General features: G+C 31.3%; 2 protein-coding genes and 1 long non-coding RNA gene across 3 annotated transcripts; 1 reads left to right on the top strand and 2 right to left on the bottom strand.

The window, feature by feature from the left end:
- Nucleotides 1-1,919: 1,919 nt before the first annotated feature.
- Nucleotides 1,920-7,504, top strand: GRX4 (glutaredoxin 4). Its single transcript, XM_011089684.3, has 7 exons — nucleotides 1,920-2,083; nucleotides 2,924-3,024; nucleotides 3,879-3,992; nucleotides 4,220-4,319; nucleotides 5,442-5,508; nucleotides 7,089-7,167; nucleotides 7,264-7,504. The coding sequence occupies exons 2-7, from the start codon at nucleotides 2,959-2,961 to the stop codon at nucleotides 7,312-7,314; spliced, it is 477 nt and encodes a 158-aa protein (XP_011087986.1). The 5' UTR covers nucleotides 1,920-2,083; nucleotides 2,924-2,958; the 3' UTR covers nucleotides 7,315-7,504.
- A 1,336-nt stretch (nucleotides 7,505-8,840) lies between these two features.
- LOC148789516 (uncharacterized) lies at nucleotides 8,841-9,416 on the bottom strand. Its single transcript, XR_016067814.1, has 2 exons — nucleotides 9,229-9,416; nucleotides 8,841-9,149 (listed from the first exon to the last, which is right to left on the bottom strand). It is a non-coding gene; the product is annotated as an uncharacterized LOC148789516 (long non-coding RNA).
- A 1,851-nt stretch (nucleotides 9,417-11,267) lies between these two features.
- Nucleotides 11,268-16,913, bottom strand: PAO1 (polyamine oxidase 1). The gene is made up of 10 exons (XM_011089673.3): nucleotides 16,735-16,913; nucleotides 16,283-16,532; nucleotides 15,530-15,661; nucleotides 15,346-15,407; nucleotides 15,105-15,244; nucleotides 14,029-14,172; nucleotides 12,896-13,045; nucleotides 12,191-12,445; nucleotides 11,905-11,986; nucleotides 11,268-11,827 (listed from the first exon to the last, which is right to left on the bottom strand). Exons 1-10 carry the CDS (start codon nucleotides 16,784-16,786, stop codon nucleotides 11,607-11,609), a joined length of 1,488 nt encoding a protein of 495 aa, XP_011087975.1. The 5' UTR covers nucleotides 16,787-16,913; the 3' UTR covers nucleotides 11,268-11,606.
- Between the last annotated feature and the right edge of the window lie 6,958 nt (nucleotides 16,914-23,871).

Below are 23,871 nucleotides of genomic sequence, written 5' to 3'. Positions count from 1 at the left end.
TATCAATCATTTTATCCATTTTTAATTATATATTAAGTTCTAAATTTTAAAATTTGTGTTGCATCATCTGATTATATACATACAAGAGTGACTACTAACATAGAAAGAGAACATAATACTGTGATTTGTTTTAGTAGATTTGACTTTTTCAGTTGTACATTTTGGGTATTCAGTATACCTTTAGATGATTCTGATGTATGCTCCACAAATGCAGTACTGTTAACTCTATATTTCTTGTTTCTCCTTTCAGTAGATTGTCACGAACAATGTTTATTTTAGTCGCACATGTGTTTTCAGCTGTACTAGACTAGTTTAGAGAAACTCTTGGTATTGAATTTGGAAATTTTTCTACGTTTCATGTTGCAAATCTTGAAGTTAAATTACTAGCACCATTTAGGGGTGGCAGGCGAGTCGAGCCGGCTCGCGAGCTCGGCGAGCCGGCTCGACTTTGAGCTCGACTCGAGCTCGAAAAATTCGAGCTCGAGTCGAGCCAGCTCGAGCTCGAGCTCCTATCGAGCTCGAGCTCGAGCTAGGTTTCTGCTGTTCACCAGCTCGCGAGCTGGTGAATATATATATATTTTTTTTATTTTTTTTGAATTTTTTATATATTTAGTTTTATATTTTATATTTGATCAGTTTTATAATATAAATTGACCATATATTATTAATTAAGATCATACATTTTATTTTGGATAATAATAAATTATGGTACTTTTATTTATATATTTAATTTTTATACAAAAATAAATTTAATCAACAACTTAGTAGATTATAATATCTTTTATAATTAAAATTATTATTTAATATGATATATAGAACTTTAGTCTTTATGTTTTATTTTAATATATATATTTTATATTTGATCAATTTTATAATATAAATTGACCATATATTATAATTATTAATTAAGATCATACATTTTATTTTGGATAATAATAAATTATGTTACTTTTATTTATACATTTAATCTTTATACAAAAATAAATTTAATCAACAACTTAGTAAATTATAATATCTTTTATAATTAAAATTATTATTTAATATGATATATAGAACTTTAGTCTTTATGTTTTATTTTAATATATATTTGTATTACGTTAATATCTTTTAAATTGACAAGTAATTCACTTATAATTTTTTATTTTTTATAAATTTATGTCAAAATTTAGTAATTCCTATGAATTAATCTTATCTAAAAATTATAATAATAATAATAATAATAATAATGATGATGATGATGATGATGATGGTTGAAAATTTTTAATTATTATTTTATTATATAAATAATGAGATTAAAAAGTTTAATCAATAATTACGATATCTTAAAATCTGGGCACCTGATTCATACGAAATTTAAACATATACAAGATTGTGCACATTAGATCATATCAGACGGTATGATTTAAAATCACATGGCCTGATTGAACGATACACCGTATTGAATGATTACTCTTATGTTTCGAGTACGATATCTCGACATTCGTATATCCAATAAGTCTAAAACTTTACCAAACGTATTTTGTTGTAAGTTTTATCATATCTAACGGTCTGATCTGACTTTTGATGGTTCGATTAACCTATTTGTTCAATAATGTAACATGATAGTTACATCAATGTCATATTAACATTTATAAATATATAAATTTTGCAAATTGTGAACATATATTAATTTCAATTATATCTATGTAAAAATTTTATGATACGATCTTATGATTTAAAATAATAATAATAATAATAGTAGTAGTAGTAGTAGTAATAATAATAATAATAGTAGTAGTAATAATAATAATAATAATAATAATAAAAGTAGTTACTAGTAGTAGTAGTAATAATAATAATAATAATAATAATTAGAATAATAATAATAATTAGAATAATACAAAAAGTCAAACCCATTACCCATCTATTTCTCTCTCTCTGTTTATAACTTTATCGTTCTTTTGAAAGAAAATCTTCTTCCTTCTTCTTTCTCTCTTTCTCTTTTTCCCCAAATCATTCTCTGAAAACCCTAACCCCCAAATTCACGGCTACAAGACAACAAAGGCAAGTCGGCAACGAGTACAACGACGAGTGCGGCTTCCAGGTAATCCTTCTTTCTCTGTTGACTTGAGACACGGTTGCTTTTACGGCTATTTATAAGAATTTATTGAATCTTTGTGCTAAAATAGGTGGGGGGTTATTACTTAAGTTTGTGAATTTTCTAATAAGGTGCATCCTGAATATGCTGAAACGAAGGGCGGGGTTTCTGAATATGCAAAAACATTGCCGAGTTCACGTGGCATGATGGTGCAATAAAATAGTGCTGAGTTTACGGAAATAAATGCTTAAATCCGCTTAAGAATTCCTAAATATGCTGAAACATTGTTGTGTTTACTGAAATAAATGCATAATTTGCTGAAATAAATGTTGAGTGTACTAAAATAACACTCAATTTACTGAAACAAATAGCTAATTCGCTTGGAAATTCCTGAAATTGCTGTACTTATTGCAAAACTATTCTTTCTGTAAAGCTAACACTTGGGAGGGTGCTTTCTTATTAGTCTGTTTGAAATGACACACTCAGTAATATCTACTTCAGTTTCTTTCTTATTTTTATTCTATTTCCTCTGGAATCTCTGGATCTTATGAGATCCTTATTACAAATACATCAATACACAGAATTCCACATAAATTCTTTGGTATGTTATTTCATGTTTCTGGCTGATGTTTGTGCTACTAAATTGTAGATTGTACCTTTATCTTGTAATGATTGAAGTATTGAACATTTGGCGTTCTATTTACATTAAGAATTTTCTTATTTCAGATAATGAATTTCATACATTACTCAGTTCTAATTGAAAATACACTCTACTTTTTCATGTTAGGAGTGCTTCTAGATCCCTCGAATTTTTGGCTCTTTCTATTAATTGGATTTGTAATGCAGCTTTCAGAGACTGATACTAACCTTAGTACAAAAAAATGGCAAGATCATTGGCTCATATAATTTGTAAGCGCATTTCAGCACTGCCATCTGCTGGCTCGAGTGTAAGTTCATTACTCTTGTTGCTTTCTACTTCCCAGATTTTATATGTTCCAAAACTTATGTTTGTTTTGAGCATCTAATGCCGTGTGATGTGTTCTATCTTATAGGCATTTAATTGTTTGTGTCTAATAGTTCTTCTAAGTATGGTGCCAGCAGGCTCATGATGAGAAAATGAAAGTCACTTATTTGCATTTTCTAGGTGAGGCTAAGTTTGCCAATCATGTAAAATTTGATGCTTACACTAAATGAATATTAATTTTCAGTCTACTGACACCATATGATATGTCTGTTTTCTAGGCATTTTAGTGTGTATATTGTTCTTTATCCCTTTTTTTAGTTCGTTAAGCACGTTCCAGCGTGCTGCTGGTAAGGAAAAAATTTCCATTTCCATAGTATTAAGTGGCGCACGCCGCATAATGGCTCCAAGGGCTTCTGGAGTCATGGCGCACAACACGGCACACGCCTTTTAGAAGGATGACGCAAATATAAGCAATAATCTATATATTTATATAATTAGTATTATTTTGAGTAGATTAATGTAATCTTTAGGAATTTTGCTATCCTTCAAGGTTTCAACATTGGTCATTTTAATTATATGAAGTTTTGTTATGTTGAATTTGTTGTTTTATATGTACTTATACATTAATCTAGTCAAAGTAATACTAATTATATAAATTATTTCTTATATTTGCGCCATCCTTTGAAAAGGTGCGCTCTGTGCCGTGCGCCATGCACCACTGACTACTATACCCACCAGCATACAGCCTTCTTGCAGGAGTTTCTTTCTTTTTTATTTTAAAAAAGTTGTTTTCATACTTAATTAGTACTGTGTTTTATTTGCGACTCCTTGTACCAGGGAATACTACGCTTTTCAACTACTGTGCCTAATGATCCTGATACCCATGAAGATTTTAGGCCCACCAGTAAAATTGAGAATTCTAGTGTCTCCTTGAAAGAAATTGTTGAGCAGGTGAGTACCATTGTTATCCAAAACTTCTACGACATTTTTGAATCTGGTTCACTGAAGAATGAGACTTTGTTATCAAAAAGTTTGAGGATGCTAATTACGTTATTCTCTTATTTGCCTAAGTGATATATTTTAATAGCCCTGCTTTCTAGAGTTGCTATTTCTTCTTTTAGATAAATTTTGGATCAGCATCTTTTAGTTGATTACTTGATTTAATCTCTTATTTATAGGATGTGAAGGAAAACCCTGTTATGATTTACATGAAAGGGGTGCCTGATCTTCCTCGATGTGGTTTCAGCGCGCTTGCAGTGAGGGTCTTGAAAGAATATAGTAAGTTACTTATTGCATGCCTGTACTTTTCGTTTTATTTAATTTGTTAGATCAGTCTTCCGTGTCGGCCCAAACTTTTATACTTAATTCAAGGTTTCTTCGAGGAGTGTGTGGGAGTGATGGGTACACGAGTTGAGTTTTGTTTGATGGAAGTTCTGTATAAAGCTTGTGTTTTACACTCATCCTTGTGCCCCAAGCTTTTCTAAAATTTGGGTAAAATACAGTTTACCCCCCTGGAGAGTATTATTCTCGATATATTTTAGTATTTTGCACATTAAATCATCATCAAATTATTTTTATTTAATAAGGAAAGAATTTAAATTAAACATCGAGTATAAATTAATATATATAGTAGATACACAACAAATATAATATAACCACTTGGACTTAAGACTATGCGCGTCGCGTGCTCGATCTAGCCTTGATTCAAAGTGTCTAGGTACCATGGAAGGAGAAAAGAAATTAAGAAATATATGTGCTTAACCAAAAGTTAAATATTTTTAGAGAAAAATGAATAAATATAAATATTTTATCGTATTGTTTAAAGAAACTATATTCAAAAGACCATTTAATTGATCTTTTTATCTAAAAGAATAAATAGTTAATAACTTAATTTTATTACCCAATTAATAAAATATTTTAATGAATTTTTTTTCTATATTTTTGTATTCATTTATTACTTAACTTTGAGTTTGTAAAAATATAACAAAATCCAAACTATTTAAATTCACTAATTATATATTACTTTATTATAATTAAAAGATATTTTTTCCAATTAAGAAAGTTTTAATTAAACTTAAAATGCAAAGTTGTTAGAAAGAGAAATTCTTTGAACTGTATATATATATATATAATATAAGGGCAATGTTATAAAAAAATTTAGTTATAGGGGGTAAGTGTATATTTGTTAGTTTAGGGGGATAAATGTTACATAAAAAATAGTTAGAGGGGCAAAGTGTATTTTACCCTTAAAATTTTGACTTGGTGCTGAACTTGGTTTTTAGTCTAGTATGCATCTCTGAAATGATTGGTCGAAGTTTATGATAGTATTCACATGGAATGCTTGTCTTTTACTGCCATGCAAATATTATATATGACTGGTTTGTGTATATGGTTCTACAGATGTTTCTCTAAGTGCGAGAAATATTTTGGAAGATCCTGAGCTAAAGACTGCAGTAAAATCCTTCAGGTATGTTATCCCTTGTTGTGTCTGATACAGAAAAAGGAGAACTGTTGGGAGTATATGTGATGTGCACATCAGTAAATTATCCGATAAATGCTGAATCATTAATATTATTCATAAGTATTCTGACTCTACAAAAGTACTTTGGTTCTATAGCATGAACAGAAATATTAATCATCTTATAAGGGGGTTCAAGTAACTTATATGCAACCGGCTGGATACCCATTTTGACCTAGAAGCTTGGAGTCCAATTGCAGTTTGAGCTTCATGGTTTTGGAGCATTTCCCTCACCCAATGGCTTTATGAATCCTGAACATGGCGTAAATTATTAAAGTCTCTTAGATTTTGTTATCAAGGAAGTAAGGAACAAAGTTCTTATAAATGATATCAGAAATTCCTTTGCTCAATATGGATGAAATTTTTGCTAATTGTCATTGAAATGGAAGTTTATGATCCAAATAATGTTGATTGTCGATGTGCTTAGTAGAAAACAATGTATTTGTGGAAACATTTGTACAAAAAGTTACTCTATAAGCTATGACATTTAACAACGTGGGCTCTTTATTCCAGGCATGCCGCATGCCATGTTCACTTGAATAGAGATGTAGCTATTTGTTTATCTAAACAAGGAGGTAAAAGGACAATTAAAAGACTTAGCTCTGTAAGATCATTTTTAGCTTCGGGGAAACATTTGTACAAAAAGTTACTCTATAAGCTATGACGTTTAAGAATGTGAGCTCTTTGTTCCAGGCATGCCGCATGCCATGTTCACTTGGATAGAGATGTAGCTATTTGTTTATCTAAACAAGGAGACAAAAGCACAATATGTATGATAATTTTTAGCTTCGTGGAAACATTTGTTCAAAAAGTTACTCTATAAGCTATGACGTTTAAGAATGTGAGCTCTTTGTTCCAGGCATGCCGCATGCCATGTTCACTTGAATACAGATGTAGCTATTTGTTTACCTAAACAAGGAGATAAAAGCACAATTAAAAGACTTAGCTCTGTATGATAATTTTTAGCTTCGTGGAAACATTTGTACAAAAAGTTACTCTATAAGCTATGACGTTTAAGAATGTGAGCTCTTTGTTCCAGGCATGCCGCATGCCATGTTCACTTGAATAGAGATATAGCTGTTTGTTTATCTAAACAAGGAGATAAAAGCACAATTAAAAGACTTAGCTCTGTAAGATCATTTTTAGCTTAGAATAAAAGACGTCAATTCAGGAGTAGCTCTTTGTTTAGTAAGTGACTAATGCTTCTTGGGGCCAATTGTCCAAAGTGAAGCTGTTGCTCAAGTTCAGTACATTATTAGCTTAGTGTCAAATCAACGTTTGTGTTTCTTCAGTGCTTCTCTATGGATGAAATTATGATAAAGTTCGGTAAAGTAATTACCTCGTTTTCCAGGCCCAAGTGTTCTTTATCTGATTTTATCAGCACAAGGATTTATGTTGAGCAGTTAATTGGTTATTTGATTTTTTAGATACTTATGGTTATGCCATAGACAATATTTACACAGAACTAATAGAATGGAATTCTTTTTCAGAAATTATCTTTTGCACTAACATGAGTCATTTTGCTGCAGCCACTGGCCGACATTCCCTCAAATATTTATCAATGGGGAGTTTGTTGGAGGATCTGATATCATTCTTAACATGCATCAGGTTTTCAATTTCTTCTACTCTCTTTTCCTGCCTGGATTGTTCATTTAGTGGGTCTTCCTTCCATGTAAAGAACTCTAACTCTAGTTTGTCGTGCAGACTGGTGAATTGAAGGAAAAACTGAAGGAGATTGCAGAAAAACAGAAATAAGCAGATTGTGGCCTTGCGTGCTAGATGATAAGAATGAATCCCTCCGTCCACCCCTCTCTCATTTTCTCTCTTAAACTTTATTTTATGTAATTCTACCCAGACGAGGAGATAATGAGTAATTCTGTTCTTGGTTGACAGACAAGATGTTTTTGTTGCCCAATAATATGAATGGCTTCATAAGGTTTTTTCATTGCAATCTCTCATTATGTAAGTAACGACGACTAACTACTCATCTAGTTTTCAGAAGTAACTATGAACAATTTATGTTATGGAATATGCTTTAATCCGGTGGTGGGAGAATGGTAGATACTATACTGGAACTATAATTATTTGCTTGCTGGATAACCAAAATCATGACTGGAGGTAGATCTCGAATGCCAGATCACTTGAATAGGTGATGAAATGAGTTGAAGCTGATATATGTAATAGTTATTTATGTCGGCATTGGCCTTTTCTTTTCTCTTCTATAAGAATCGCAAAGATTTACTTTTCAAAAGTAGTTGGAACAATCTAACCTCAAGACTATACGGATTCAGACAGGAGAGTCGTAATTTTTTCAATTTTATTCTTAAATATAAGCAGAACAAAGTGTTAATGAGAAACGAAAATGCGTTGGTTTTGTTTGATTGAAGTTTTTATATTGATCCATATTGTACTTTTTATTTTATTTAACACATAGAAATTAGTTCTGGATAAAAGATTATCATTTATTTTACCGAGTGGAAGATTTTTTAGTGTTGTGCAAATATTAAAAGCAGTAATGGAAGTAGTTTTTGGAGTAGTAGTTTTGTTCTCTTAAACTTCACATATGCAAACTATAGCCTTTTACAAAGGAAAAGGAAAGCAAATAGAATAAGAGGCTAAAACTAAACTCCCATCAAATCAATCATCCTGATAATAATTGGATAAAATCATTGCATTCAATTCCATACATATTCTGAAGATTTGGTATAAATATGGAATAGATTACTGAGTGATAAAATGGTGGCTTAGATTAGATATGTGGTCCAATATTTTATTTACTGATCCCTCATTCATTCTCAAATATTTCCCAAAATTACTCAAACATCAGAGCCCAAGGTACAACCATTGCAGCAAATAGTACAAATATAAACGATAAAAAATGCATTTTGGCAAAATGGCTGCATATATCACAACATTCAAAATTTTGCTGCTTTTTATTTTTTTCGAAAATAGAAGTTTTCACAAATACTCTCAATATATAGGATAAAGGACCAATTGGCTTGTGCCTCCCAAGTCCCAACTAGGTTTCCGTGGAGATGCTCTCAAAAAATTACATTATGGGCTGGTGCTATAATTAGATACAAAAATAAGAAACAGATACATTTTACAAGCAAAATAAATTTTTGTGTTGTAAAATCTGATTTGAGACGAAATATAAAATGGATATGCACATCATTATTTTGCAATTTGATCGGTGGAATTGAAGACTATAGTAAATTACCATGCAAATCGTAAACTAACGTAAAACACGATTTTTTTTTAAAAAAAAAAAAAACAATTGATTGGCATTTAACCAACTTTTATTCCTCGAGAAAAAACTAAATTTTATTAACATTGGCGTGATGATGATCACAAGGATTGATTAATGTGAGGGTGGTGGGGTCAACAAGGTCTCTTCTTGGAACAATCTGGCACCACAATAGAGCAGGCACAATTATAGCCCAAGCCGGGGCCGGGGTTGATACATATTGCAAGAACTGAAAGCCCGCATGCTTTCTCGCACGCCGGCAGACATTTGGTGCCCAGATCCCTGTCCTGGCATGGCGTGTTTGGGATCACTTTGTAGCAAACATCTCCCTTCGTCACATTCGCTGCCAAAATTTAAATAAAATATGATTACATTATACGTACATACGAAAATTGTAGACGGAATTACATTAGGTAACGTACCCGAAAAGAGAGCAGTGGAGAGGAGAAGCAAGTAAAAATAAGTAGAAAACTGTGTTGTTTTCGCCATTCTCGCAAAATTCCTAATTGTTTTTTTTAGGACAGTTGTAGTTTGAAAAACATGTTGGAATCGGTGTTGATTTATAGAGGAGAAGTGAGAAGGAGAGAAGAGATGAAATGTTGTTTTTAGTAAGTTGGTCATAGAGCTGTAAATTACAGGAAATTGGAATTGGATGAGATGATCTCCAATTGTGTTAATTTCTCAAGATTTCATATGATCCCACTGCCCTCAATTTACTATGGTTCATTGATCTCCAATTGTGTTAATTTCTCAAGATTTCATATTATCCCACTGCCCTCAATGTACTATGGTTCATTGATCTCCAATTGTGTTAATTTCTCAAAATTTCATATGATCCACTGTCATCTCCAATTGTGTTAATTTCTCAAGATTTCATATGATTCCACTGCCCTCAATGTACTATGATTCATTGATCTCCAAATGTGTTAATTTCTCAAGATTTCATATGATCCCACTGCCCTCAATGTACTATGATTCATTGATCTCTAATTGTGTTAATTTCTCAAGATTTCATATGATCCTACTGTCCTCAATTTACTATGGTTTATTGATCTCCAATTGTGTTAATTTCTCAAGATTTCATATGATCACACTGCCCTCAATTTACTATGGTTTATTGATCTCCAATTGTGTTAGTTTCTCGAGATTTCATATAATCCCATTGCCCTCAATTTACTATGATTTTTTTCCAGTTTTTGCAATGCTTTCCCAGCATTAATTATATTATGAATCAATTTCAGATTCTGCTCAAATATTGGATTAAATGCACTTAATTACTCTCATCTCATGTGTATATTGACAATGTTGAAAAAAATAAGACCCCCTCCGCACCCCATGCCATTTTTCTTGATTGTTTTATACTAAAAATTAATTATTATAATCAATTCTTTGACATAGATCGATTTTGTAGAATACAAATTAATCATTTCTAAATAGTCTATAATTAATATAAATGAATGCTTCTGGCTTAAACATCTGATTTGCAAGACTAGTCCTCTAATAATTTTATAATTTTCTCAAAGATCCTTCAATTCTTATGTTGCCACATTTCTGATACGCATTAGATAATATTGATGAAATCTGAACCATTCATCTATACCAGATAAAATCTAGTGATTTTTAAGCAAAAGTAAAAATGATATTTTGTAATTAAAAATGATGTGTGTGATACACATCTCAAGGAGGGCTTTTTAATTATTTCCCATATGACCAACCGCCAGCTGATGGGTCCCTTGATTTCTGACGTGGAGCCTTGGTGATGGATGGGTTGCATTTGAAGTGGGCCTCAGCCGGGTCTGGTGTTGGGCTTTTCTTACCCATTCTCTAATCGTTGGGCCTCACTTATTTTGGGTTCGGACCTTCTCTTTCACTAATTATTATTATTATTTATTATATTACTAATTTTTGTAGCACGTTGTTACTATGTGCTTATAACAAAGTCTTTCATACTTTTAACATATTATAAATAAAAATAAAATATAAACCATGACATTACATTAATAAAAAGAAAGAAAGAAAAAAAATAATAATTTATTAATTAATATAAATTTTGAAAAGTTGAATAAATTATTTATTTTATCATAAAAGGGCATTTTTACTTCACAAAAAATTGATGCGGCGTTTGTGAGTGTGGATGAACTTTTCTTTTTATATTAATATAGATACACAGATAAATTAATAGTAAAATTTTAATGATTTAATCTTAATTATATGTTATTATTTATATAATATGAAGAATAGATTTAAATTTAAATTCATATCTTAAACTATCAAGTATGTTTTCATTACTTCCACTTATCTTTTTATTATTTGTAACAATGAGAATAGTTATTACTTAATTGTTTCTAAATTCTAATATATTACATTTTATATAATTTCCATAAAATAAAAACACGGCACTCTCAAAAGTGTAAGAAATACAAAATTACTAATAATCAGCCAATAGTTTTAAGAGCAACACTAACAAAATACACAAAATTCTATATCTCAAATCCAAAATTTAGGAATTGGGTACACCATCCTGTCATAACATTACATACCAACTAAATTATATGTTATAATCAGAAGATGATTTTTATACAACATTGGCAGCAGAAACCTCAGTCAAACAAATGTTCACTGAGAAGAAATTTCAAGAAAAAATCAATGAGAAGAATCAATCTTATGATACCCTCTAATCATCATCAGTACTTCCTGTCAAACTACACTCTCACTCTCAACTCTCAGAGGTTTCTGCCTTGTCTCAGAGATCATCAGTCAGATATTTGTTATGTTTTGTCTCAAATAAATGTTTGTTGTGTCATAAGATAGCCTCTGGAACTCCCAACTTACTTGTATGAAGGAAGAGCTGTCGTCTGGGGATATCGAACTTGTGCAGATTTGATACTGTGTCCGGTTGAGCCAATGGTAGCGTCCCCGTCAATGCAAGCAACGGTTCTATTAGAAACGATTGGTTTTCGCTACTCTTGCGCTCCTTATCGGCCCTCATTTCTTCGAGTAAAGCCTTACTAGTATCGATACCTGCTCAACATGCAACGCCATTAGGAATGAGGAATTCTTCTTCTTTTCACGCTACCAATTACGTTATAATTTCTTACCTGAAAGGTAACCTCCGTGCACGTATCCGCTGAACTTTTCACTTGTATGTTCGCCAGTGAAAAATATCCGTCCTACTGGCGCCTGGACAAGGTTATTACAAGCTATGTGAAAATATTGAACACTGCGTAATAAATTCTTAGGTTGCATTTGGATTGAAGGATTTGAATGCATGATGTATTCCAAATTACTGCATATCTCTGAATTCATCAATCCAAACGCAACCTTAAGAGTACTCATGGGTTTCATCTTAGTTTAGACACAAGAATCAATCAAGAATACACGAACCTTTATATCATCTATGAGTTGATGATTGACATAAATCGGGTAATTACTATAGCTGCCACGTTGGAATCGATTGTTCCACCAACGCGGTACAAGAATGTCCGTAGCATCAGGGATATCAGGGCCGAACATGTTTCTTAGCACCTCCATCGCTTCCCTCATAGTTTCTTGATCCGACTGTGCTTCGATCCGTTTGGATTCTCCGTTTGTCAAAGTCACGACAAGGATGTTGGATCCGGGATAAGCATTCTCCATGTGCTGAGATCATGATACATCAATCGGTACGATCAGTTTCACAATCAAACCCAACGACACTCCATCCTATCATATGATAAGAACAATGGTTTTTCTAGCATATTCAGTAATTAATGAACTACATTTGGGCAATAATAATTTTGATTAAGACATAAACATGAGAAAATAGATGGCAACAGAAGAAAATCATCAACTGGCACTTAATTGGCGGCTAAGTGTGACAGCCATGTCTAGCTACCGGTCATCAATAATTAATAATGTAATAGAAAATGACAACAACAACAACATATCAATTCATTTCACATAAACAAACCTGATAATGAACGCTAATCCATTAGATGACAAGCTTCATTGCGACACTTGGATTATCATAATCTTGATGGTTAACCAAAGAATTAATAAATTATATCATAAAAATCGCGTCTGATAAATTAAAATATGAACAAATTTTACCTGCCAAAATGTGTAGTAGCCTCTCCGCTCGTGGGCGTAGATGAAAAACTCTTTTCCAGGACCACATGGCCAGAATTTACGTGGAAACTTAAGAAAAACCTTGGTGTAGACCATAATGTCGCAGTTGGAGATGGCCTCGGTTTTCCATCTCTGTTGCATTGTTTATTACATCGCGTATTTATTAGTATTTGATGCACAATAACATAATTGAGGGAGCGTAAAATCATCGCAAACAAACAACGAAAGAAACAAACGTGTAGGAATTATTTATAGAACATAAAACTATTACATTGATTATGAACATGTGTTGCTAGAGCAAATATCTGTACTACTTATACATAAAGAGTTTTAACTAACGAATTGAATGATACTTCAAGTAGACAGGGTCTACTATCCGTAGTGTGGTCAAAACTTATATGTTTTTTTATCACTGTAAATTAATATACGTTCTAATCTTAGTTACGACTAAAGTATCTGTCTTTATGCTTCTCACTTGTAACAAAAAAATCTTACGCAAAAACATCAAATTAAGCAAATCATGTCATATCAACACACTATTGATAGAACCTATCACTGAATGATTGGATGTTTTTCCACCTGACCCATATGTAAGAATTTCCCTCACCCCCAGCACACAAGGAAATAAAACAAGTCATGACCATGATGGGTAGGCAGTAACAGTTCATTTTTGTCCCACATGAGGCAAAATACTGTGGACTCATAAAATGCTACCCACTGTATTGGATTTGGATGCATTAGGACAAACAAATGTAATAACATAGAAAGAGCCAAAGGTTGAACAGGCTTTTACACTCATCAATCAAGCAAGTACATTTAATATATGTATACATATGGGGTTTGCTCAATGGTCAGTGTCCAAAATCAATTTCCTCAAAACTATTTCTTATAATACTTAATAGACAGGGCAGAATCTGGTGATCCAAAAAACTTGTCGATTTGAGTCAATTAGGTAATCCAACTCAGAGGGGGACCCATATGTTGATGTTGTAGAGACAAAAGTATTTAATAAAAATGACCAAGTTCATGTAACTATTACTGCACCATATCCACATTGTTTTGTCATACACAAAACTCAGTAAACATGAAAAACAGAAAAAGAAGAGAAGACGTACGGGCAAAGGTGGAGAAAAGGAGATGAGGTGGCTTTGGAGAACACCAATGCTAACGGACAAAATCACGTAATTGGCTTCGTAAACGCAGCCATCCTCCGTTTTCACGGAAACGCCGTTTCTCGAGTGCTGCAATTCCCCAACCACCTGCAATTCCAAACCGCATTAATATTTCACAAACTCCCATCCCTTCATTTATGTATCTCATCACATTTTCTTCGTTACTCAGCACAATCCCTGCACAAACTTCCACCCACCTACCTATCCAATCTGCTTCAAGCTTCAAAATTTTCCTTTCTTTTTTGAATTTTGAAATACTCAATTCAATCAAAATAGTCGTAAAAAATTATATCGATTCAATTAATATATCAATATGATCAAGAACAACAACAACAAATTACAATAACTCACATAAAATCAGACAAACACCTACACATCTACAAAATTCAGAATTCATTCATGGGACCTCTAACAATCTTAAAAGCATGAGCTGATGTTCCAAACATCTCAAATGTATATATATTTTTTTAAACTAAAAAAGCCATTTCAAAGCTCTCGCATACAATCCCAAAAGCATCTAAATATTAATAGATTTAGAATAAAATAATTATGAGAAATTAAAATATGTTTTTGTCTATATTAATTAATCGAAAAATAAAAGTGTAGTACGTAATTGGTTAGCATTTATCAAAATTTCATTGAATTATTATTGACATAAAGGAGGGAGGGAGGGAGGGAGGGAGAGAGGCAGGCTGCCATCGCCAAAATGTCACTTTCCACAATCTAAACAACAAACAGAAAAAAGGCACAATCCGACCATTATAATCACTTTCTCTTCTATTTCCTGCACCCCCTTTTTTGTTTTTTTTCCAAAAATTAAAATCTTATTTATTATTATTATTATTATTTTGCGTTTGTTTGTAGGTGAATGATTGGTGGGAGTTGGCAAAGTCAACAAAAATGATAGATGGAATCCAAAATATTTATATATATATATATATTGAAGAGAAGAGAAGAGAATAGGAAAAACAATAAAAAAAAAAAAATTGATATTATAGGTAGAAAAAGTAAAGAATTACCTTGTTGAGTTTCAACCTGGTGTCGGAGGTAGAAAGAAAAGTGGCAGCCATGTTGTGCAGCAAATGCTCGTACCCTCTCTCGTCAGCCACCAGAAATTCCCTATCCCCAAAATCTACATATGTTGATATTGGCTCCACCTCTGTAATATTACCACGCTAATCAATTCATATTTGCTATAAATATTTGTATTTTCTTTCTCAATAAATATATAAAGGTTAAAAAATCAAAAATAAAAATGACCTGCCATTTCAAAGTCATGCAGAATAAAGTCTATTGCCAGCTCTATTGGAGTCTTTGGACCTCTGCTCACACACACACACACAAAATATTGTTTAATTATAATAATATGATGAATTAGAATTTATTAAAATTATTTTCTATAATTTGGAGGAAGATCCAAGGTAAGGTAAGAGAGACACAGTACGACGGCGTTTCAGCGTCGGCATCTGGATTAGACATCGACGACGACGACTCCTGGTTGCGCAGCTTTTGTATGGCTGATTCCACCGCCTTCTGGTAGGAATGAGCCGCTATGCCGCTTGGAAATATCTTTCCACTACCCACCCAAAAATAAAAATAATCATTAATTAAGAAAGAAACTGCTTAATTGAGTGTCGTTATCAGAGCAATTAATTAAGCTAATCAGATTAGATTAATTAATATTATGATTAGAAGAAGAAAGTAAGGAAACTAATAACTAGAACAGAATCTTTTTTAAGAAATGGTGAGGCAAAGGCAAACAACTTCTGTGTCTGTGGGCTTTCATCTGATGTTTGGTTGCTAATTATGAAGGATTAGGGTGGTTAATTTAATTAAATACATGATTAAAAAGCCAAAATCCCCATAAAGAAAAAGCAAAAAGAAAAAGAAGAAACCCATTAAAGCCCACCTCCAAATTTTAACAGAAAATTATGATTACTTCCTGCCCCACACACCCACGACTTCATCTCACCTCGCTCCACTCAAATTTTGGGCTTCTTTTTCCATATTCAGATACTCAAATTAAATTGCCAAAATAAAAGAAAATCAAGAGATGATTAATTATGATTAATTACGTTCAACCATGTTTTCAAGCGAAGCTGCATGCATATATATGCATAATTGTGTGTGTGTGTGTGTGTGTGTGTGTGACAGAGAGAGAGAGAGAGTAGGGAAGAGAGAGAGTGTGTCTGTGTACCTGTGATCGTAGATGTTGTAACGAGCGTTGCTGTAGTCAGAGAAGCAGGTGCGGAGATTGGATTGGCGGGCCAGTTCCCAGACGGGGTTGGACTGTTTACCTCCGACGCCGGCGATCCAACCAGCGCCGAGCTCCACAGTGACTCCGCCAAACTGCTCCTTCCTTATCCGGCCCCCTATCCTGTCCGCCGCCTCTAATATCAGCACGTCCTCCACCCCATTTTCTGCCAGCACTTTCGCCGCCGTAATTCCTACACACATTCACTATTTAACCACATCATTCACGCAGTAAAGATGAATTAACCACTCATCACCATGCTATCACTGCTCCCCCATACAGCATTTTCATACTAGGAAATATATACAATTAAAAAACAAAAAAGAAATAGAGAGAGAGAGGGAGAGGGCATATATATATATATATATATATATACATATATAAAGGGTACGTGCCTGAAATACCGGCTCCGACTATGATAACGGAGAATCGGGTCGGGCTGTCCATGGTGATGAATTCAGACAAGAAGATGTAAGAACGGAGACAACAGTAGTAGTGTGGATTTGTTTGTGTTGTGTGTTGGCGAGAGAGGCAGAGGTAGCGGGAGACGGTTTTATATAGGTGGTATTAATTGTTTGTTCACCCCATCTATTAATATATACATATGGGGCCTCATCACTACACTAATTAAAACTTAATTATATATATCATTTATTAAATTTATATAAGCTAGCTGGTCTATGTTTAACTCACTAATTAGGTCTTGCTCATAAGACTTTGACTACATTAAATTCATGAAGTTGTATTTGGATTTATAGATATTAGAATAGAATTTTCAAATTTTTAATAATAAATTATTCTTTACATTTGAATTATATTTTTAAAGAATGTATTAATAAATTTAAAATTCTTTTAATACGAAAGCAATTAAAATCACTCCTAAATATTTTCTTTGAATCTAAATTTTTTCATCCAAATGCATTCCGAGTAGATATAATTAAGTCATATTATAGTATTTTATTTTCTCTTAATTTTTTCTTCTCCAAGTTATTGATATTTTTTATCAGATTTTAAATTTGAATATATTGAGTGATGTAATATTATAAAAAAAGAATATAATTTATAATTTAAATTACAGCATCAATAATATAAGTTTTGTTATCGTATAATATTCTTTAAATTCTTGGGTTTTTTTTCTGTTTAATTACTTCCCTCATCGTAATTATACTTAATTATATATATTTTTTACCATATTAACAAGAGACATTACTACTAATGATGATGATTTTATTTAATTTTAGACAAGGACAGATATAGGTGAAATATTAATTATTCCAAGAGCAACCCTAATTTTTTTTTTTTTTGAAATTTTAGAAATTAAAATGGTGAAAGTATTTTGTACATAATTATCTTAATTAAGATAATTGTTAGATGGAAACAAAATGTGATAATAAATTATAATATTGTATAAGAGTTATTTTTTCTATTGAATTTAAATATATTTTTACATAAATAATTAATTATATTAAGATTATAAAAACTAATGAAACATAATTAACAACTATATATATCATACCACACATATTTAAGCAGAAATAATAATTATTAAAATAGACTAATTAATATATCTAATATATAAATAACAATTAGAGAAACAATTCAGTAATGTCCTAAAATCAATAAAAAGAGTAAAATGATGCAAATTATATAATATTGTATGCTAATTTAATTATACAATTTTTTAAAAAAAATGATAATATATGAATGATAACAATAAATTGATTAATATTTCAATTTAATTAATCATTAATATTCAACCAATACGTATTTATATAAAATAAAAAAAATATTTACAAATTCAATAGAATCGAACTTAGGACTACAATCTTAATCATGACACCATAACATGAGGGGCTATGCCAATTTAGAGCGAAGGAGTGGGGCGAAAGGGTGTGAGAAGTCAACATCAGAACGTGAAAAGTAATGAAGCGGCGTCGTAATCAGACTGTTAAACCAAACCGACACACGTGTGGGACTGACACACACGTGACCCTTTTAAATGCCAAATCCCTTCTCCTTGTGCAAGAATCTGCTGGCGCGCTATGTCCACTTCCAGTTCCAGCTCAACTCAATCAGGGACAACCAGATTTTTTCTTTTTTCTTTTTTTTTTTAATTCTTTCTCCGTCATGCACCAAACCCATATTTTAAATTTTTTTAAAAAAATTGAAAAATAAAGTAGTATTTAATTTATTTGTCTTGTGAAAGTACATTTATTGACTGGTAATGATCTTCTTGGTCATATTTACGAATAATGTTGGAAAAAAAAATAGAAATCAGTAGTTAAAAAATTAGTATGTGTTTGTTTTGTTTTCTCGTAATAATATGGTACGATATTGTGGTCCAAAGCCAAAAAAAGTATGAAATCTGTTAAAAAAAAATGAAGTTCGAACGGTGATAGAAACAATGAAGCTCAGTGGCCCCACTCACCACGATTTATAGGTTCGATTTTATGAATCTTTTTAATATAATCATTTGAAATTCTATCGTCATACCACACATCCAAACACGATATATGTGGATTCAAATGTACGTTATATGTAAATGAGGCAATTTTATATATGGCATGGTGTAAATATAAACTATTTATAATAAAAGATTTGAGTAGATATGATTTATGACGAGTTGGTTTAGTTATAGTGGGACAATAAATAATTGAGAAAGTGGACGGTACAACCCCCAAAAAAACAAAATTAAAAATAAAAATCTACTTATACCTAATTGCATCAATATTAATAATTAATGGAGTTTAGTTTATGTTAAAAGTGTAGTCCCCCCATAGCTAATTGTCTATGTGAAGGGATAATTTAAAATTTTTAAAGTGAGTTGATTCCGTTTGACTTAATTACTATCATTAATCACAACGGCAAAAGAAACCACCTCTTAATTAATTATTATTATTTATTAAATAAATGACTTCTCCAATAAGCTTATCTATATATAAACATGAAATCAAGAATAAATAATTATTGCTAATTTTTTTGGTTAAAAATAAATAATCAATGATTATTGCTAGTTGATGGTGATTTTTGCGACTGTGGCTAAAATATTTATTATTTTTCATGATTGTAATAAATAATCAATAATAAATTTTATTCTAATGATAATTTTATCAATATATAAGTCACAAAAGTTAGTGTAGGGATCGAAACTTATCATTTTTTATTTAAATAAATTTAATCTGAACAATTAAAGAGTATAAGATAAAAATTGATAAGCACTTAATTTAAACTGTTGCAGTATTGGTCCTTTTTGTTGTTGAAAGAAGGATGTCTATATACAATAGGAATAGGAGTTGGAAAGTACAGCAACAATAACCGGCCCAGTGGTCAAGAATCTATACCATATCAAATTGAAAAGGTTTTGGTGTTTATTTATTTTCTGGTATGTCATTTTTATTTTATTTATTTTTTGTTTTTTAATTTTACATTCTTTGAAGTGTAATATCATATTTAACCTTGGTATTAATTTATTCTTATCACTACCATTTTAAACTTAATTTTTTTTAAAAAAAAACACCAAAAGAATTAGGTTTCATTACAAGGGGCTTTTTTAAAATTTACTATAATTACTGTTACCCCTCATTGTTCGAAAAAATATAAATATTTCTTTACAATTAATGGTCGTCTAATAAATATCTGCTTGAGATAATTTTTGTAAGATGGTATTTGTTGGACACTAGTTAATTCTAAAAAAATATGTGTAATTTTTAAATAATGAGAATGTATTTATAATTATGGCTGTTATGAAATTATTTGGCTCATGACCTAATGTAGGCCCAGCTCTAATTAAAAACTCGCCTAGAGGGCTCAAGATTTCTATGGCCCAGCCCACTTGGCCCTTCAGTCTGACGCTACCTGACCCATCCATCTGATCCAGGTAACGCGTCCTATTTAACCCTAATACTAAACCCTAATCTCCAATTCTGTAGTCTCTGACCCTTCTTTCCCTCTCTTCTCTCTCTATCTCTAGTTTCTCCCCATCTATTTGCAATGACCTTGAAACCATTTCTCTATTGCCTCTTTCTCTCTGCCTCTTTAATATGCTATTCCTATAAATGACCTCCATGGCCTCTATCCTTTCAACAAACGGACTGAAAAATGTTTATCTCCTTCTTCCTCTTTTCTAATATTTTCTCAGTTTTTAATGAACTAAGTTTTTTGAAAAACCTAAATGGTGGGTCTTTGTGGGCTAGTGAAACTGTTGTTGGCTAGTTGTTGAGCAACCATGAATTTTGTGTTGCCGGCCTCTTGTGCCTGTGGGCTTCAACTCATTGGATCTAGCTCCCTGAGCCTAAAACTCTTACTACTGTTGTTTTTTTTTTTTATAGCTCTCTGTAATTTTTGTGAGAACTGTATTAATTTTCATTTTGTTGTATATATATCTCCCTTATAATACAAAGGGTTTCGTACCCACTATTGTGCTGTAATAGTTGATTAAGGTTTGAAATTCTAGATTGTTGGCTAAAAGTGTAAACTCCCAACAATGATAAATTTTATGAGAGTTGGTTATAAATTAACCAAAAAAATTAATGAATATGACGTAAAAGTAGTTATGAATTGTTTGTAGGCTTGATTATAACTAACTAGTCGCTTTGATACTTCTTTACCCACTCAATTATTATTTAAATATTAATTAATTAATACATAAACTATAAAAACACACCACACACATTAAGAACGAATTATGCTGACACAAGCCCGAATCTAAGATAAGAATTGGGTCGTTATCTGTCGATTCAGTTGCTTGCAATTGAGAAGGTTCTACGTATTTATGTCGTCCAATGGTCGTTTCTTTGAATTAGGTAATTCACTTTAATTATCACTATTTACCCCCCCTCATGATTTCCTAATTATTAGTTAATGATATGTCCGTCAGGTTGGTTAACTGTTCACAAATTGACTAATTAGTCTATTAATTCTAGTGAGTTGTCACGTAGTAATTGGCCCATTTGGCGCCATATTTGATCCCAAAATTATTTTTTATTTTTTTTAATATAAATAAATATTTCATCAAGATTTTTTTATGGTGCTATAGAAATCTATGTTGTGGAATAAAGATGATGGAAAATTGATTATCAAGAACAAAAATGAAAAAAAAAAAAAAGAAAAAGAAATTGAAGGAAAATCGTTGTCTAAAATTCAGCCCGTTTTATATTCTCTTGGCCTAGTTTACAATTTTCTTTTTCTTTTAAATACTTGCAAATTTTATTGTGGGATTTCATTAAAAATCAAATTATTTTTATATCAATTTAGAATCTTTTGAGAATTGGAGACGAATTCGAATTCTTTAATTTTTTTTTTCAATTTTTATTGCTTCGAGGTTTACGTGAGCCTTAATTTACTTCCATGTGATATTGAATAAAAAAAATTAATTTTGATCGTGTTTTTTTAAATGAAACAATTTATCTTCATAGTTTTATTTTAAAAAACACAGGGATATAAATTACTATTCTTTTAATAGATAAATATTTTACTTATTTACAAATATCATAGAAAAATTATTTATATATTTATTTTAAAATCGTTGCAAACACAGTCGGACGATTTTAGCATTATGAGAGGAAGACATGGATTCCTAGTAGAGTGATACTGATACTCATCATCATGGCTTTAACGTAGGACTTCCACAAGACAAGACAAGGTCTCCATTGGTAAGACTTTGAACTCTTTCCATGGGATTTTGCATGTAAATTGAATGGGTTTGAGTATGGAGATGATGGATCTGTAGCTAAATTAAGCTGTCCATAACTACCAACAAATATTAATGGATGATTATATGTCAATATTTAATATTTACATATATGTCCATCACAAAAGATATAATTAAAGGTCATGTCCTAGATGATTAATATATACTATTTCCTCTCGTCTGTAATTAATTTGAAACGCTTAATGCATCAGATATATAATATTCTTCTACTTCATTTTTTACCATACAAAATGAATGTAGAAACAGTTGGGGAAACAGTTTTGATCCTCTTTTTAAACCAAAAAAAAAAAAAAAAATGTCTTCAATCTTGAAAATAGGGGTTAAAATGAAAAACATTGAAGTAGAGGGGCAGGAGAACAAATTCCTTTTCCTTGGGGTCATAATTAATAATATTTCAACTTTTGCATGGGAAAGAATATAACAATGGAGAAAACACCACAAGCAAACACCGGAATTGCAGCCCCCAATTTCTCTCTTCTATCCCATTTGATGGGCTCAAAGCGATCAATTCTCTCCCACGTATCTATAAAAACTTGAAAATTTTGGCTTAATGTTGAAGAAAAGAGCTGCAGGTTTCAAAGGGCAGAATATGGGAAGGTACTCGGAGCTTCTTGACGTTACTCTGAGGATCTTCAGCAGATTTCACTCTCACTGCCCGCAAACTGCCCGCATGTACTACCACCCTCCTGCTGCCCACAAGGATAGCGCCCACCACCACGACGATGCCGCCACCACGGAGCCTGCAGCGGCGGTGATGGGCCGCTTTGATACTACTGATTTCATTCTTTATACTGTTGCTTAAATGCTTGACTGAGACTGATATACTGAAGGAAATATGTCGCATCATAATTACCCATACAACTTTCTTTTTCTTTTTTTTTCATGTGATTCTTTTCATTTATTGAAGGGATTAAATCTATTTGACTTTATAATTATATTGATTTATCTCTTAATTTATGCAACATTATTATTTCAAGATATTATATGATTTTCCAGACGTTCAAAAAGGGAGCTTATATATAATTTGGGCAAAAAAAAAATTTAGTCTCGTTAAAAAATGTCATTTTCGTTTTTAGTACGACAATTGTTATGGGTCTGAATTTTGATACCATTAAATCCTAAAATATGTATGTTTTTGTCCCAAATTAGCGGCAGAGGCCATGTGCCTCGCACGTGGATGTCAAGGGTCGTTACCTCCTATTCACTACGTGATTTTGACTTCAAAGATCATGTTTAATTGTACCAAAATAATAATAAAAAAAAAAGGTTTTTTTGTACCATTAAAAGAAAAAAAAATATTTTTGACTAACTTTGGCATAAATTATAAGAATATTCTTTTATTTTTTATAAAAATAAAAATGTTAGAAAATATATATAATAAAATAGCTCTAAAATTATAATTATTTGTAATTCAAATAATTTTTAAGATCTTGTTTACTAGTTTTGAAATTAAATTATTATTTGGTCTAAAAATATATTAATATTTGATCACAAACTATAAAAACTAAAATTTATTTTTTGAGTAGAAGTATTAGATATATTATTAGATAATAATTAATTTTTAAATTAAAATTATTTACATTCGAGATAAATTGTAGCAACTATTAATTTTTTTGATTAAAATTTTATTTTATTTGAAAATATTTAATAAACTTTGATCATGAATCAAAAGAATTAAAATTATATTTTAATATAAATAATAAAATATTTTATAATTTATAATTATTTATTTTAGATAAATTCTAGCATATTTTAATTATTTTAAAAATTAAATTGTTATTTATTCTAAAAATATTTAATAAACTTTGACCAAAAAAAGTAA

This window comes from Sesamum indicum, linkage group LG1 (assembly GCF_026168435.1).
Source record: "Sesamum indicum cultivar Baizhima isolate 11 linkage group LG1, ASM2616843v1, whole genome shotgun sequence".
NCBI classification, from domain to species: Eukaryota; Viridiplantae; Streptophyta; class Magnoliopsida; order Lamiales; family Pedaliaceae; genus Sesamum; species Sesamum indicum.
This window is presented reverse-complemented; position numbering and strand designations above follow the sequence as displayed.

Bases quoted from the DNA above. Each gene is read 5' to 3' on its own strand.
- GRX4 (XM_011089684.3), top strand. From the start codon at position 2,959: ATGGCAAGATCATTGGCTCATATAATTTGTAAGCGCATTTCAGCACTG. The intron at 4,320-5,441 runs GTAAGTTACTTA...ATGGTTCTACAG, and splicing joins GAGGGTCTTGAAAGAATATA to ATGTTTCTCTAAGTGCGAGA. The intron at 7,168-7,263 runs GTTTTCAATTTC...TTTGTCGTGCAG, and splicing joins TCATTCTTAACATGCATCAG to ACTGGTGAATTGAAGGAAAA.
- PAO1 (XM_011089673.3), bottom strand. From the start codon at position 16,786: ATGGACAGCCCGACCCGATTCTCCGTTATCATAGTCGGAGCCGGTATT. The intron at 15,408-15,529 runs GTACTGTGTCTC...GTGTGTGAGCAG, and splicing joins GCCGACGCTGAAACGCCGTC to AGGTCCAAAGACTCCAATAG. The intron at 13,046-14,028 runs GTACGTCTTCTC...ACAATGCAACAG, and splicing joins CCTTTTCTCCACCTTTGCCC to AGATGGAAAACCGAGGCCAT.